A 16,535-nucleotide genomic window follows, 5' to 3' on the forward strand; every position below is an offset into this window, starting at 1 on the left:
CCATTCCGGCCAGGCCAGCTCCCTCCTCTAGATCTTCCCCTCCCCTGTGGAGCTGGCTGCAACCACGCCACCCCCTCCCACTCCTCCTGGCTCAATGAAGCTTTCTTTTCCCCGCAGGTTGGAGGCCGGGCAGGCGCGTTCAGGATGCGGGACTTGCAAACGATTTCGGGACAGCAGGACGGCCCCTGTGGCAGCAGGAAGCTTTCCAGCCCGTAGCCGTTCCTCCACATCCCGGCTAGACAGAGGATCAGCAGTCCAGACCAATTCCAGGGCTGGGCCATGGGAACAGGTCCCAAAAAGAAAACTAATGTCCTGAGAGCCTCCTTGGTCATTATGGCGCCCCAGAGGTGCCTGCAGGTGATGTCACGGCCTTCACTCTGATGTCACGTTAAACATATGTCGTCACTCTCAGCTTCCACCCCCAGGCACTAGGGCCCCGGGTTGGTGATCACGGCTTCCCTGAGTGGTGCCACTGTGTGTGCGGTAAGATAAAGGCTTTAGTTAGCTCTTCCAGAGCTCTTCCTGACGGCTCGTTTTCCTCTATCCCTCTCCGCCCCCCACCACCGCCGCAGGGGCCCGGGAGGGGCAGGCACGCCTCCGGCACCCTGCAGCCCCGCCCTGCCCCGCCCCCAGCCCTTGGGGCCAGGAAGCGCGGAAGGAATCGCCTGGGCCATGGACGGGGCTGTGATGGAGGGTCCGCTTTTTCTGCAGAGTCAGCGCTTCGGGACCAAGGTAGTTTGTTTGTGGCGTGGAGGGGGGCAGGGGACGGCGAAACCCCTCTGGACTAGAAGTGGGTGAAAGAATCCAGAAAGAGGGAAGGGGCCGGAAGAAGGTCGGAACGGCGAGCGGGCAATTGTAGAGCCCCAAGACGTTCCCTTAAAAGTCTCGGACTGTGCCCTCCTTGGTGCGAAGTTGGAATGGCATTATCGTTGGGAAAGTAGCCCAGCCTGGGAAGCCCCAGACTCAGATCGGCCTGCGTGGGTCTCTTCTTCCTTGTTGGGCGCGTGCTACCGCGCACTCCCAAGTCTTTCGTTCTTTCCCAGAGGTGGAGGAAAACTTGGGCTGTGCTTTATCCAGCCAGTCCTCACGGCGTAGCGCGGCTGGAATTCTTTGATCACAAGGGGTCGAGCTCTGGAGGGGGTCGAGGAGGCTCTCGGCGTCTAGACTGCAAGATGATACGCCTGGCTGAATGTGTGAGCGTGGTGCCTGTGACTGTGGAGAGTCCCCCTGAGCCCGGCGCTGCTGCCTTCCGCCTGGACACCGCGCAGCGCTCGCACCTGCTGGCGGCGGACGCTGCATCCAGCACTGCCTGGGTGCAGACTTTATGCAGAACCGCCTTTCCGGTGAGTGACTAGGGGTGGGCGTCTCTGGGCTTAAGGGGCACTACGAGAATGGGAGCTATTATAGCGGCACTGGACTTCTTGCACCTACCCTAGACCCAAGAGAATTATATACATATGGTCCTCGATGTTCCTTTTTCTGCAGAAAGGCGGCTGGACTTTGGCCCAGACGGAGGACCCACCTAAGTTTTCTGCCCTGGAGATGCTGGAGAATTCGCTGTACAGCCCCACCTGGGAAGGTAGATAGATGTCTGGCAGCAATGGATTGGGGTGAAGAGGTGCTCTTGGGGAGCTATTAATTGGAGTCTACCAAGTCCCTAACCTGCCCCAACGCTCCTTCTCCTTCCTATGTGTTCTTCCAGGATCCCAGTTCTGGGTAACCTCCCAGAAGACCGAGGCTTCTGAACGCTGCGGCTTGCAAGGCTCCTACATACTGAGAGTGGAAACTGAGAAGCTGACCCTCCTGACTTTGGGTGCACAGGGTCAAATCCTGGAGCCGCTCCTTTTCTGGCCTTACACTCTGTTGCGACGCTATGGCAGGGACAAGGTGCACGGGGCTGTCTGGGAGGATGACTGTCAGGGAGGGCTACTGGGTTGAGTAGCTATAGGTGACAATTCCATTCCCAGGTGGTCTCCTTTGTGCAGATACACTAACTTGGTCAAACCTGTGACTCACTTCTTATGACACTCCTAACGTGTTTCCCTCCACACCCTCAGGTAATGTTCTCCTTTGAAGCGGGTCGCCGCTGCCCCTCTGGTCCTGGGACCTTCACTTTCCGGACTTCTCAGGGAAATGACATCTTTCAGGCAGTTGAGGCTGCCATCCAGCAGCAGAAAGCCCAAGGAAAAGTGGGACAGGGACAAGATATCGCCAGAACGGACTCTCATGACGGGGAGACAGAGGGGAAGATAGTTCCCCTTCCTGTTCCCCAGGAACCCATGGGCAGCCCGCCAGCCCTATATGCGGAGCCTTTAGACTCCTTGCGAATTCCCCCAGGTCCTTCTCAGGACCCTCTCTATTCAGACCCCCTAGGCAGCACCCCTGCTGGGGCAGGGGAAGGGGTGCACTCGAAGAAACCTCTCTATTGGGATTTGTATGGGCATGTGCAGCAGCAGTTGGTGAAAACCAAGCTGACAGACGCCAAAGAGGACCCAATCTACGATGAGCCCGAGGGCCTGGTCCCAGCGCCTCCCCGGGGCCTCTATGATCTGCCTCAAGAGCCTAAGGATGCATGGTGGTGCCAGGCTCGGCTGAAGGAAGAGGGCTATGAGCTCCCTTACAACCCTGCCACTGACGACTATGCTGTGCCTCCTCCTCGAAGCTCAAAGCCTGCCCCTGCCCCCAAGCCACAGGGCTTGATCTTTCCTGAATCTGGTACTGCAGGTGGCAGTGGTAACAAAGGCCCCAGCTCAGATACAGCTCTGTACAGCCAGGTCCAGAAAAGTGGGACCTCAGGGGGTTGGGACTGTGGACTCTCTAGAGTAGGGAATGATAGGGTTGGGGTCAAGTCAGAGGGTTCCACCTGAGACAGTTGCTGATAGGAGGTCCATGGGGTGGTAGCATTGAAAAATCAAAGAAACCTGAGGGTGGGAGGGGCCATGGGACCAGGGGAGTCAAGGGATGACCAGTCCAGGCAAGTCGTGGGAGTAGAACAAACAGGGCTGAGGGATAGGCCCTGGGGAGCCCCAGCAGCCCTCAAGATTGGCTAGCTGATGGACGAGGCCTATGGGGGAGGTGCACTGGTCAGTGTGGGTGCCCTTTGGGGAGGCCAGTATGGATCCTTTTCTTGTATTGCTCTTTGCCAGATATATATTTAATTTATAAGACAAATCTCATTAAAGCCAGCTTGTGTTGAAACGGTCTCTGTGTGTAAATAGACACCATGGCGTTATGTGCTGGGAGGTTGTGGAGGGTTCAAGGGAAGAACCAGAAATATGTTGGGGACCATGGAAGGATGAAGGGCCCCAGGGAGGGAAGCCTACAGTGTGGTGATTCAGAGCCTGGGTGGCCACAGCCTCACCTGGGCTGGTCTCTGTCTGGGTGACTCTGGGTCACTTGTCTGTCACCAACAGTTCTTAACTCTCCTCTGCTGTCCTTACACCAAGTGTGAGAATTTGGCTCTGCTTCAAAAGACCGCTTGGGTGAAATAGATACACTTCCCAAGCACTTAGTGTAATCTAAAGCACTTTACAAATGGCAGCCATTGTTCTGTAGTTCAACGGAGCTGACTGGAAGGTAGGCAGGTGTGGGGAGAGGAGAGGAGGAAGGAGGGAATGAGGTTCTTTCACATCACCCACTCTCCTCTGCTGGGCTGCATAGCTGCACCCTGCCCTCAGCATACACATCTGCTGGCTCACAGACCTGAGTGCTGAGAGGCGTTCAGGAGTGCTCAGCTTCTGTGTCTGAAGCTCAGGGGAACTGCTGCGGGTGGTCTGTGAAGGGTACCCTTCTGGACCAGGCTTCTGATGTCTTGCTTTTCCTTGAGCTATGAAAACCTTATCTTTATTCTTGAGCTGTAGTTTCCCAAAGGTGACTTGACCTCATCCACCTTCCAACACAGAGCCACAGGAAGAAACTCTGGCCTAGGAATGCTCTGAACAATGGAGGAGGCTTACTGGGCATTTAATTATTTGTGTGAATACTATCAAATGATCCAAAAGAGAGTCCCTGCTGAACAAAAGACAGGCCTGGGCGTGTTTCTTTCAGTGCCCACCCTCACTCCCCCTGGGCAAGTGTCAGAGGAGGAAGAGGCTATTTCTTAGCCTGAGCTCACTCACAGGCACAGGTTGAGAGCAGGCAGACCTGCCTCCAGGCAGCCATTGTGTGAGTGGTGTAGTATGTTCTGGCCCTGGGGACTTAGGTCTGAGAAGGATACTGTTTAGCAACCTTCAGATGCTCCATCTCCTGTCACACACACACACACAGCTGCTTCTGCTGGACCTGTTCCTCTGACCTATCCTCAGATGGCTCCATAGACCCTGGACAGCAGGAAACAGCCAACTCTCCTAAGACCAGACAAACATCCCCCATACCCATTCTTCTAGGTTCCCCCCTAAAGTCACGTCGCCCCCAATGCCAGCAGGAAGTAGCCAGATATCACGACCACCCTATTCCTGCTTCGCCGTCGCCTCTTTCTAATTTTTCTTTTTTAATTAAACCAAAATGTTGTTTGTATTCTGTCTAAACTCCACCTCTTACTTCTCTCCCTCTCTCTCTCTCTCTCTCTCTCTCTCTCTCTCTCTCTCTCTCTCTCTTTCTCTCTCTCTGCCTCTACTACCCTCCTGGCTCCCCTCCCCATGCCCTGAATAAACTCTATTCTATGCTATATGGGTGTGTGACTGGTCCCTCAGGGGGAAGAGATGCCTCGGCATGGGCCTGCTGAGACAACCCCTTCCATCAGATACTCCTCCTCCGAATCAGAAGGCAGTTTGAAGGTTCCTGAGGAAGCTTTGCCAGCTGTTGACTTCTTCAGAGCTCTACATGGAGCAGGAGCCACTGGTAGGGGAACCACTGTGGCTCGGGCTCTGTTGGTCTGCAGCTGACTCCCCTGCAAAGAACAACCAGAGTTTTCTATGAAGACCAGACAGTTCCTGAGTTCCTGTCTCGGTTCCCTGCCAGACTCTGCTCCTAATTTCTTCCCAAATCTCATTTCTGGAGTGATACCCTGAAGACCCAGGGCAGTCTCTACAGTATCATCTCCTTGGCCAGTGTCCTTTCTTTCTTCCTTTCTTCCTTTCTTCCTTCCTTTCTTTCTTTCTTTCTTTCTTTCTTTCTTTCTTTCTTTCTTTCTTTCTTCCTTCCTTCCTTCCTTCCTTCCTTCCTTCCTCCCTTTCTTTCTTTCTTTCTTTTTTTTTGAGACAGGGTTTCTCTGTATAGCCTTGGCTGTACTGGAACTCACTCTGTAGACCAGGCTGGCCTCGAACTCAGAAATTTGCCTGCCTCTGCCTCCCAAGTGCTAGGATTAAAGGTGTGTGCCACCACCGCTGGCAGACAGTGTCCTTTCTGTCAGCTGGCCTACCAATCCCTTGTGGTGGGCTCTGCACCTATTCATCTGGTCATTGCTTCTACCACTGGAGTTTAGAAACATCCTTCTGCAGTTTTAGCTGAGATGAAAATGTGCTCCGTTACAGAGCGGCCAGGAAGGCATTGAAGGAAGCCTGAGTACAATAGACCATGGATCACATAGAGACAGCTCATCTCCAGTTGCTCTTCTGATTGATCTCTCGCGCACTTCCTTCTTCTTTTTTTTGGACAGGTCTTGCTGTAACCTAAGTTGGCTTCAAATCTAGAGCAATCCTCCCAACTTAGCTCTCTGAGTGCTGGAATTACAGGTGTGAACCACCGTGCTTGGCTTCTAGTTTCAAGCCTTTTCTATAAAGCCCCATTCTAAGGTTACTAGCCCAGGTTGGGAGGGTGAGGGTGGGGGTGGAGAAGCTGTCTCCTCATCTGTACTCAGTGTGAGGCTTCTCTTCCTGGTGCTGTGAAGTGTAAATGAACACTATCTGAAGCTTACTAGAAAGCCTGGCAAGCTACAATCCTTTCCTTCCCTTTCCCTTTCCTTCAAGGAGAGGATTGTAGTTGTAGTTCCAGTGTGGCCTGTTTGCTTAACAAGACAGCAGGGTGGTAGATGACTAAGAGGTATAAACCCCACAGTTAGAATACCTAAGCTGCAGGGTGTGATGGTGTGAGCCATATCCATCCTCCAACATACCACACACACACAACCACACACACACACAAAACCACACATACAGACACACATACAACCACACACCACCACACACACACACCACACACACACACACACACACACACACACTCACAGGCACACACACACACACACACACACACACACACAGACACACACACACACAATCAGGAGGTTGGAGCAGGTAAATGGCAAACTCTGGATCAGTTTGGGCTACACTGCTACACCATGAGACCGGATCTCAGGAAAACAAAAACAGAACCAGAACCAAAACCAAAAGCAACGACCAACCCTCTCCACCTCTGCGCTACTGCATGTGACTGCCTCAGCACGTTCTTTCTCCTACCTCAGCTTGGTTTCCCCTCTACTTGTGGGGTGTGGGGAGTGGGCTGCTCTCTTGGGTTCCAGGCTGTTGGGGAGTAGATACAAAGGGCTCCTTTGGACTCAGGGCACAAAGGGGATGGGAGGCTAGAGGGAAGGTGGGGACAGGAGAGAGGTACCTTTCTAAGGCCCCGGCTTGCCCAGCTTTTTGTGTAGAGCCGTCCATGAGGCTTGGCGTGGGCGCTGCTCAGCTGTGAGTACAGGTGGCTCCCTACTTGTAGAGGGTTGTAGGTGAGCCCCAGATCCAGGCTGTCTAGTGTGCCCTGGGGAAGAGAGGAGGGACTTTATTCAGGGAACTCAAGGTCACAGAACACCAGATGCCACATACAGACCTGAGTGTGTGAGAGGCTGGAAGAGGGTGAGGACACCAGGTGCTGTTGAAGCTGAGACACATGAGTCCTACTGGTGTTCTGTCCCAGGAGGGTGTGCTTGTGTCAGGCGAAGGGACAGAAGTAGGTGGAACTCCTGGTGGTCAGAGACTCTGAACCCCATAATATTAGCCCCAGGAAATGTCACTGGGTTCTGAGAAAACCCAGAACCCTGCAGAGAGGGACAAGGTGTCCAGTGTGGCGTGCTGAGGGTGAATGTGTCTTCAGGTTATATGGCAGGGTAGGGGTGCTCCAGGCCTCAAGACGAGTACAGGGAGTTCCCAGCCTGAGGTGAGTCGGGCACAGAAGGAGGACATTTGAACACAGCATTCCTGAGTAGTTAGGTTTTCCGGCCACAACATCCTGTGCCAGGAACCACTGGCCCTGAAGTGAGACTGGCCGAGGAAGCCATGCCTCTTTGCATGCCCATGGCTGCCAAGCATCAAGCACAATCCCAGGCTCTGTCTTGCCTGCTCCTCAGCCAGCCAGCAGTGAATGTGGCTTCCATTCTCCCAGTCCAGAGCCTCCTCCTCTCCACCCCTACCTGGGGGACCTAGGGGAAGGAAAGACAGAATCTAGACAGTGAGGAGCAAGGACGGAGGAGTGGAGAAAAGGGAAAAGGCGGGGTTGGGGGCCAGGGTTGAAGAAGGCTGCCTCCCGGCCTGTTGGCTTCTCTGCATCTGAGTGTCAGACTTCTTTCATTCCTTTTCCCCAGCAGAGGCCCAGAGCACAGACATACACACGTATTAGAGGAGCACAGTGTGACACAGCACACAGTGTGGCTCAGATGGAGCCACAGACATGCTGCCGTCTGTCTAGAGGCTTTGCACACACACATTGGAGCACCGTACCAAACACTCGGAGACATGAAAATCCACCCACATCTTCCCCTTGGGCATCTCCCTTATGCCCACCGTTTCTTTGTTCCTCTGCCTCCCACTGTCTCCTTCCAGCCCTTCCTCCCTAATGGACTCCTCTCTTCTGTGCAACTTCATGGTTTCCTCAAGGTAGAAGTACAGATGAGAGGAGGGAGTGCTCCAGAGCAAACCAAACCAATCAAATTTACCACCTGGACCTGGACTGCCTGTCCGAATTTCCTCCCCTGCCTGCTGTCAGCTTCCCCTTCTGGGACTCTGGCTCCTTTTTCTTTGTAGCTAGCTAACTGTTGGCGTTCATTTACATCAGATCTCAGGAGTACATGCACCTGCATATGTGCATATGATTATGTGGGTGTGGACGATTTGGGGATCATCTCTAAGACGGATGACACTAATTCCCAATTATTTGCCTATGTCAGGGCCTATTTCTTAACTCTCTCGTCACTAACTTGAGTTCTCTCAAACCAGGGTTGCTTCTCAATTCATTTTTACTGAAATGCCTTAATCAGACCACTTCTTCCCACTTCATTTTCTACCTTGCTTTTCTCTCTGTTGGCCAGAACATACCCCATATCTGGTCTCCGTCTCCCCTCAACCCCCGGCCCTACTTTTCTCCCTCGTCCCTTTCTCCAGATCCATTCTATTTGTCCCATGGTGTAGTGGTTTAAATGAGATCGAGCACCATAGACTCATATTTGCATGCTTAGTCCTTAGTTGTGAATACTTTGGAAACATAAGGAGATGTGGCCTTGTTGGAGGAGGTGAATCACTGGGAATGGGTTTTGAGATTTCAAAAGCCCACATCAGGACCAGTGTCCCTCTGCCTGCTGCCTGAAGATCAGGTTGTAGCTCTCAGCTACTGCTTCAGTGCCACGTGTGCCACTGAGTTTCCCGCCACATTGATAGTGGACTAACCCTCTGAAACTGTAAGCAAGCCCCCAATTAAATGCCTTCTTTTATAAGCAAAGTCACGGTGACGGTGTCTCTCCACAGCAATAGAACACTAAGACACAGAGTCTCTACTTGCCTCTATGATCTTTAGGCTGTCTTCAGGTGGGTCCTCAGAGAGCAGGGGGAAGAAGCCAGGCAGCATCAACTCCCTCGTGGCCACCAGCTTCACCAGCAGTGTGAGAGAGTGAGAAGGTGTGATCACATAGAAGCTGCAGGCAGGGAGATTCTGGTTGTGTCTGGGGATCAGGGGCTCCCCTCTGGCTAACAGCAGCCAGTCTCTTTTCTGCAACAAGGACAGACATCTTCAGTCTTTGGCTTGTTTTGAGGATGACCCCAACTGAAGATTCCAAGATCTCTTTTAGGGGTCAAAAAGGAAAGAGCCATTTTACTTTGGCCTTCGGCCAGGGCAGAGTTACTACTCTTCCTCTCTGGTCTAGAATATGCCAGACAGACTACACAAAAAAAGTTTCAAAAAAGACACAAACTGAGAAATGCTTTTTAACTTGAAGTGGGTTCATTTCAGATAGACTATTAAATGCCATGTGTGGAGTTTGAAAATGACAATCTTATGTATGTTGTATGTGTGTGATTTATTTGTGTGTGTGCTCGTGTGCATGTGCATACGCATATACCATGACATGTGTATGTTAGAGGACAACTTTTGGAAATTGGTCCTTGTCTTCCACCTTGTTGTGGCAGGGTATTTGTTTGTTTGTTTGTTTCTGATGTAAATCTTAGGCTAGTTGACCCACAAGCTTCTGGGCAATCCTCCTATCTCCATCCCTATCTTGCCATAAGAGTGTTGGAATTACAGACGCATGTCACTAGAGCCTGGCTCAGCAGTTAAGGGCACTGGCTGCTCTTCCAGAGGATCTAGGGTTCAACTTCCAGCACCTACATGGTGTCTCACAACCATCTGTAACTCCACTTCAGGGGGATCCAACGTCCCTTCTTCTACCCTCCATGGGTACCAGTCACACAAATGATGTACAGACATGTACAGCTTGTGCAGGCAAAACATCCATACACATAAACTAAAAATGATTAGTGTGCTTGGATGGAACTTGAGTGATCAGGGTTGTGTGGCTAGTGGTTTTACTCGATGAACCATCATCTCTCCTACCTAGATCTTTACCTGCTGGATATGAGCATATTCACCTTTAATCCCCAAACTCAGGAGATAGAGGAAGGAGGATCACAACCTCAAGGCCAGCTTGGCCTATGAATGAGACAAAAACAAACAAAAGAATGATGGGGAAAGCCCCTGAAATACTCAGTGAAGGTTTAAGAAGATGCTGCTTGTGGAGCAAGAAGAGAAAGAGGAACTACGTAGGGGAAAACTTTAGTACAACAAGACAGTGGGTGGGGACAGGGCCCCTGAGATTAACTCAGCCAGTCCACAGGACAAAGTTGAGGTGGCAGGATCCCGGGGCAGTGGCTCTGTGAATGAAGAGCCACTTTGTCACACTGCCACTGAGCTGGTAGAGATTAGCACATGGGCAGAGGGAAGGGACAAGCATTTACAAATGGATTTGTAGACACACCCTTTTTGATGAGATGGAAAGGAGGCAACTTTCTGTGGTGCTTTTCCAAGGAAAACTGCAAATCTCCAGGAAACATGGAGTCAGAATGGTTACAGTCATTAGTAAGTTATGTCCTCTTGCTGATTGAGACCATTAATGACATCTGGCATAAATGTAACAGTTTCCCAGCTACACAAGATGGGGAACAACAGCCCCACACTACTTTTCCCAGTCGAACAAGAGCAATTTGGAAGACAATGGGAAAGGAGACCACCAGTACTGTACAGAAGACAGACAATGGGAAAGGAGAACACCAGTACTGTACAGAAGACAGACAAGGGGAAAGGGGACCATCGGGACGGTGTGGAGCACAGGGGAAGTGACACAGCAGCTAATACCTGCTGGCAGCTTTGTGTGTACACCCAGAGAATCTGCAGCAGGAGATCTGCAGTGAGAGACAGGAGGGAAAGCTCTGTCATCTTAACTCAGTGCCATCAAACCATGTAGCACAGAGCACCGTGGAACAGGGACCACATAGGTGCCTCCAAGAGAGATTATTCTTGTGGTTGGTGATAATGGGCTGAAAATTTTGGAGTATGGTACTTCCTCAATAAAAGCATGGGTGGGGCTGGAGAGATGGCTGAGTGGTTAAGAGCACTGACTGCTCTTCCAGAGGTCCTGAGTTCAATTCCCAGCAACCACATGGTGGCTCACAACCATCTGTAATGGGATCTGATACCCTTTTCTGGTGTGTCTGAAGAGAGAGAGCTAGAGTGTACTCACATACATAAAATAAATAAATAAATCTTTTTTTAAAAAATAAAAGCATTTAATCCCAGCACTTGGGAGGCAGAGGCAGGTGGATTTCTGAGTTCGAGGCCAGCCTGGTCTACAGAGTGAGTTCCAGGACAGCCAGGGCTACACAGAGAAACCCTGTCTCGAAAATCCAAAAATAAATAAATAAACAAATAAAAGCATGGGTGGAGACAGATGATCTGGGCATGAAAAAGTTAACTTTAACTCTACTCATAATCACAATAGTGACTGTGAATATCATCATGATTCGCAGCATTGGAATGCTTCCCTAGCCACAGACACTGTACAAAGAGCACTATAGAGACTTTTAGAAGTTCATATGCTATTATTATTGTGCTTATATCTAGAGATTTTTCTGAAGAACAGATTCAAAATGTGATGCAAAGTCTACTTGAGGCTTCCTGAATCCATCAAGCTGTGAGTGAATAATATTAAAATTATAGTGTGTGTCTGTGTGTGTGCATGTGTGTGTGTGTTGTGTGTGTCAGGGTATTTATTTACCTACTGTGGGAACATAGCCTTGCTAATACTGAGGGGAGATTATGCAATTGCTTGACTTCCATTGGCCAAAGTAACTTCTCATTAGGGTCAAAGTTTCAATCAGTATTGTTTTTTAGTCTTCTCTGAAAACCAGTTCAGGCATTCTTTGTAAGTTTCTTAAATTTTTATTGAGCTGGGAGCTGGAGAGATTGCCCAGTGGTTAGGAGAATCTGCAGAATTGAACATCTGGGTTCTCACAACCTCTGTAACTACAGTTTCAGGGGCCCTAACACCCTCTTTTGACTTCCATGGGCACTAGGCATGCACAAGATGCACACACATGCATGCAGGCAAAACACTTATACAATTTTTTTATTGAATGCCTATTATGTCCCAAGCATTAGGTGTTCAGAGTTCATTGGATACACTCTGTGTCCTATTGGCATTTCTAACGAGTAAGGGAAAGCTTGTAAAGAATGTTCGTCTAAGACTTCATGCGACCCACTCTTCTGACTGGTCTGTTTTTAGAAATGATTGTCCTGTGTCCCATAGCAGCCCTAAGCAAGCTGATAATCTCTACCACCTGCCCAAGCGTGACTTGACTAAGCATGAGATATCTTGCTACTGAGACAATGAGCTAGGGGCTATAACAATGTGACTCTCCCCTTTAAGGAAGAGTCACAGACTTGCTAAGGATCTCTGAGTGTTGCAGGTAATGCCATTTGAACAGCAGGCTCCAAGTTGACTGACTTTGAACTAAGTTTCTGTTAGCTGGCAATTACATAGAAAGGATCACAATTTCAAAAGTCTCTGCTAATGCCGGGACTCTCAGAGGAATAAGAAACGTTTTTGTCCCCTCCCTTTCCTTGGATTTTTGTTGTTGCTGAAAGAATTTTATAGAATGTTTTTAAATTTATGGGCTTGATATAGTAAAGAAGTTGTTACAAAGCTCTGGAAGAGAAGTAAATATTTCCTGATTAGATGACAACTTCCACTGATCTTCCTTCCTAGGAACATCTGGAGAAAGTGAGGAGAGAGGAAGCTTGAACTTTAAGGCTCATATGTTGGATTGTAGATTTCTAGCATCTCCCCCTGGGTAGCGGTTTATGGCACTAGACACTTGAGGTCCACGGCCCAAGCCTAAGTATGGGTTGAATTGTTAGGACAAGCAATTGTGCGTATGTTGGGTGTGGCTAACTGCCACAGCAGGTATCTGAGGCTGAGAAAAAGCAGTACCTGGGGAGCATCTCAAAGACAGCAGCCTTTAGAGTCTTCAAGGGGAACAGTGCTTAACGCCTGGAGTAGACTGCTGAGTTCTTTCTAATATACTTTGACTACTTCTAAGGAAGACAGTGTGAGTTGGATGCTAAGCCTATCAGAAGGAAGATATTCTGCTATGGATGTAAAATGTCTCCTAGAGGCTCAAGTATTGGTGGAGCTGCTTTGGGAGGGAATCTTTAGGAGGTGGGGCCTAGCTGAAGGAAATGGATCAGTAGAGGCTCATGGTCTACTGAAATGGGGTCAAGTGAGCCTCTGCTACTGGGAGTCTCCTTTGCTGAGCACTCTTCCCACCAGGAAGGGCTACATCTCCTCATTCTAAGACAATCTCTCCTCCTCCAAGTCGTTCCTTGTCAGGTATTTGGTCACATCAACAAGAAAGGTAACTATTATACAGTATGTGGACAGATGTCTGTTTATGCTGTGACTGGAGAGTTTGCATTGAATGAGGGTTAGACTTTACAAAGAAGGTGCCTTCTCTTCAGAGCAGGTGTGGACAAGGAAGGTTTGAACGGCGTACCAGACTCCAAGTTCAGCCTGAGTAAGGTCATCCTCCCCCAACTCCCTGCATAGCTTCTATTACTGGAGTTGTGATGGGAGATGTGGCAACCATTGGCTCTCCATCACTCACATGTTTTACTCTCTTCTCTTTACCCATTTTCCAGCCTTCTGTCATTGGTTTGAGGGTGATCGTGTGACCCAAGTTACACCATGAAAGTTTCTGGGTAAGTCTTCTGGAATATTCTGGTAGGTCTTTCTCTTTGTGATAAGATTTAGTCTTAAGGTTTAGCAACCATCCTGGAGCCATGAGGCAACAGGCATAAAAATGATGTCTATCTGCTATGGACGCTGGAGCACAAACATTGAGGTGGGTCCTTGGTTGGTCAATTGCATCAGCCATGAATTAGCTTCTCCCCAGATATCTTGTTATACGAGAAAAACAAGATCTTAAGTATAGGCTGGACTTGGAGGTACACACCCTTAATCCTAACACTTGGAGCAGAAGCAGGTGGATTTCTGTGAGTATAAGGCCAGCCTGGTCTGCATAGCAAGTTCCAGGCCAGCTAGGGCTACACACATGTCTCAGAAAACTTATTTAATTTACAGTTGTGGAGGTTTTCATCTTGTTGCAGCCTAATGATTCATTACAGATACCAAAGAGAAGGAAGAGGATATGGCTACTGACCTCTGGCTGACAAGAAAAGAAGCAGCACTGATCCAGCCTTGCAAGGTCAGGTGAGTGTCTGTTTTAGCAGGCAGAAACTTTAATCTCATGCCCGTGAAATTAAAACAAGACTTTACTCAGCACTGCCTTGGTCTGCCATCAATGTGATGGCCAGCAAACGAATACAGTGTGCAATTAGTGGAGCATGATGAGGTGCTGAGTGAGGTGTTTCCGAGGCAACCAGAGAGAGCAGGGAGGAACAGAACACCCTTTGCTTGTGGAGAGAGATGCGTCTCCTTAGTATAATGCACCTAGGAAAAGAAACTATAAGTTAAGCATGCCTGGAAGGAAGCAAGGAAGAAATTAGCGTTGTTTAGGATTTGCTTTCTCTCTCACCCAAGCAAAGAATGAACCAGGAGAGAAGCAGCTGTTGCAGCATCCAGTATCCTTATTGGCTTGAATCCAAAATAGTTCCCAAAGACTGTGTGTTGAAATCTTGGTCCTCAGTAAAGGAAACCATCTGGGAGAAGTTAGAAACTTTAGGAGGTGGGACCTAGCTGCAGGAAAGAGGTCACTTAGGGGCGGATCATTGGAAGTTAGATCTCCCTTCCTGTCACTCTTTCTGCTTCCTGTCCATCATGAACTGAGAAGTCACTGCCATGTGATCTTTTTCATCATGGGCCTAGAATCAACTGAGCCAAGGGCTATGTTCTGAACATTTTGAAATTGTGAGCCAAAATAAGTTCTCCCTCTCTTGATTACACTTCACCATAGTGCTAACACACCCATGACTGTTACACCCATGCGGCTCTCACACTAGCTCCCATAAGCAGGGAAGATGGTAAAAGACTCCAAACCATCTAAAGCAGATTACCCAGCCTCACAAGTGAACAGGAAGCACTTTCCAGAATAGACAACAATTCAAACTTTTATACCTTTAAAAAGATTAACAGCATCCAGAATCTTCTCCAACCATAGTAGGATGAAACTAGAAATCAGTAACGAAAGCAACAATATACTTCAACACATTCATAACTGAGAAAATCACAGGAGAAACTAGAAAATAGTTTACAGTGAATGAAAAGTAAAACACAAGATAGCAAAGTCCATGACAAACTGCTACGGCAGGACTTCTGGTAAGAGAGGAGCACAGGAGGCACCAGTCTTCCCCAGCAGTGAATCCTGTGGGTTACAACAACGACTGGTCTGGCAAGATATGCCCATGGGCACAAGAATAGCCCAAGTGTCTCCAAAGTAACAACTTTCTGATTGGCTTTAAGGTCCACTTGACAAGTTGAAACCCATACCCGATACCATTACTGGGGCCAAGAATCTGTGGCTACACAGATCATAGGCCCTAGGGGAGAACCTGCTTCTATTACTCTGGTAAGTGGACAAAGTATCAAACCAACTCCTAATGACCTATCCTTATGCCCATAGATTAGAGTGTCTCAGCCCTCACTACAGAAACTTCTTTTTTGCAGTAGATAGCGATGAACTCAGAGACCCACAACTGGTCAAGGTGCGGAGAATAAGAGAGTGTGGACATGTGTATCACTCTCCTCCACCCAAGGCTCAGGGATCACGGAGAGGGGCAGAGAGACTATGAGACTCAGAGGTGGTAGATGACTACAAGGAGACCGTCCGTGTTCTGGACGTAGCAGGGCAGTGTATGTATAGTCATACATCACAGCAACTGAGATGGCGGGCAGAAGACAAGATATTGTTTATGTGTATGGGTGTTTTGCCTGCAGGTATATCTGTGCATCACATGCATGCCTGGTGTCTGTGGAGGTCAGAGAGGGCACCTCGTATTCTGGAACTGTAGTTACAGAGGGTTGTGAGCCACCACGAGAGTGCTGGAACCAAACCTAGGTCTTCTAAAAGGGAAATAAGTGCTCTTAACTACTGAGCCATCTCTCCAATCCCTTGGATTAATAGAAAAAAAAATCAGTCAATAGATTATACTATGCTGTCTTAGTTAGGGGTTGTATTAGTGTGAAGGAACACCATGATGGAGACAGCTCTTATAAAGGACAACATTTGACTGGTAGCTTACAGTTTCAAAGGCTTAGTTCATTACTGTCATGGTGGGAAATATGGTGGCATGTAGGTAGGCATGGTGCTGGAGAAGGAGCTGAGAGCTCTACATCTTGATCTGCAGGCAGCAGGAGGAGACTGTTCCACACTGGGCATAGCTTGAGCATAGGGGACCTCAAAGCCTGGCCCCACAGAAACACACTTCCTCCAGTGAGGCCACACCTCCTAATATTGCCACTCCCTATGGGCCAAGTATTCAAACACATGAGTCTAGGGAGGTCATACTCATTCAAAGTACCACATATGCTAATAAAGAGAAAAAAAAACCTATATGGTTATCCAGTGGGTTTCATTTTTAAAAAAAACAAAATTCAGTACCCTTTCACATTAAAAACAAACAACAAACTAGGAATCAGGGTAGAACTTCCTTATCTTGACAAAGTGCTAAAACCAAAATAAAACAACAAAAATGAAAAATAATCTCATAGCTGCCTGCTGTAGCAGCTTGCACCTATAATTAGAGCATCTGGGAGGCTGATGTAGGGCGGATCACCATAAGTTCAAAACCAGGTGGGGCTAGGTAGTGAGTTCCAGGCCAACTTGGAC

General features: G+C 48.9%; 2 protein-coding genes across 2 annotated transcripts in view; one reads left to right on the forward strand and one right to left on the reverse strand.

Annotated features, from left to right (window-relative positions):
• Positions 1–13: 13 nt before the first annotated feature.
• Dok1 (docking protein 1) lies at positions 14–3,198 on the forward strand. The gene is made up of 5 exons (XM_028762393.1): positions 14–732; positions 1,044–1,343; positions 1,486–1,579; positions 1,703–1,887; positions 2,058–3,198. Exons 1-5 carry the CDS (start codon positions 673–675, stop codon positions 2,865–2,867), a joined length of 1,449 nt encoding a protein of 482 aa, XP_028618226.1. The 5' UTR covers positions 14–672; the 3' UTR covers positions 2,868–3,198.
• A 1,483-nt stretch (positions 3,199–4,681) lies between these two features.
• M1ap (meiosis 1 associated protein) overlaps positions 4,682–16,535 on the reverse strand; it is a 79,433-nt gene continuing 67,579 nt past the window's right edge. Inside the window, exons 7-9 of the mRNA XM_028762418.1 lie at positions 8,704–8,910; positions 6,550–6,693; positions 4,682–4,888 (exon numbers count right to left, since the gene is read on the reverse strand). Coding sequence (XP_028618251.1) covers positions 4,688–4,888; positions 6,550–6,693; positions 8,704–8,910 — 552 coding nt within the window. The 3' untranslated portion in view covers positions 4,682–4,687. The remainder of the gene's footprint in view (positions 4,889–6,549; positions 6,694–8,703; positions 8,911–16,535) is intronic.

Source organism: Grammomys surdaster, unplaced genomic scaffold, assembly GCF_004785775.1.
Source record: "Grammomys surdaster isolate TR1022 unplaced genomic scaffold, NIH_TR_1.0 133, whole genome shotgun sequence".
NCBI lineage: Eukaryota > Metazoa > Chordata > Mammalia > Rodentia > Muridae > Grammomys > Grammomys surdaster.

What these genes read in the sequence shown, in the direction of transcription:
- Dok1 (XM_028762393.1), top strand. Translation starts at nt 673, where the DNA reads ATGGACGGGGCTGTGATGGAGGGTCCGCTTTTTCTGCAGAGTCAGCGC. An exon ending in GTCAGCGCTTCGGGACCAAG is followed by an intron (nt 733 to 1,043) that starts GTAGTTTGTTTG and finishes GTTCTTTCCCAG; the next exon opens with AGGTGGAGGAAAACTTGGGC. An exon ending in TATGCAGAACCGCCTTTCCG is followed by an intron (nt 1,344 to 1,485) that starts GTGAGTGACTAG and finishes CTTTTTCTGCAG; the next exon opens with AAAGGCGGCTGGACTTTGGC.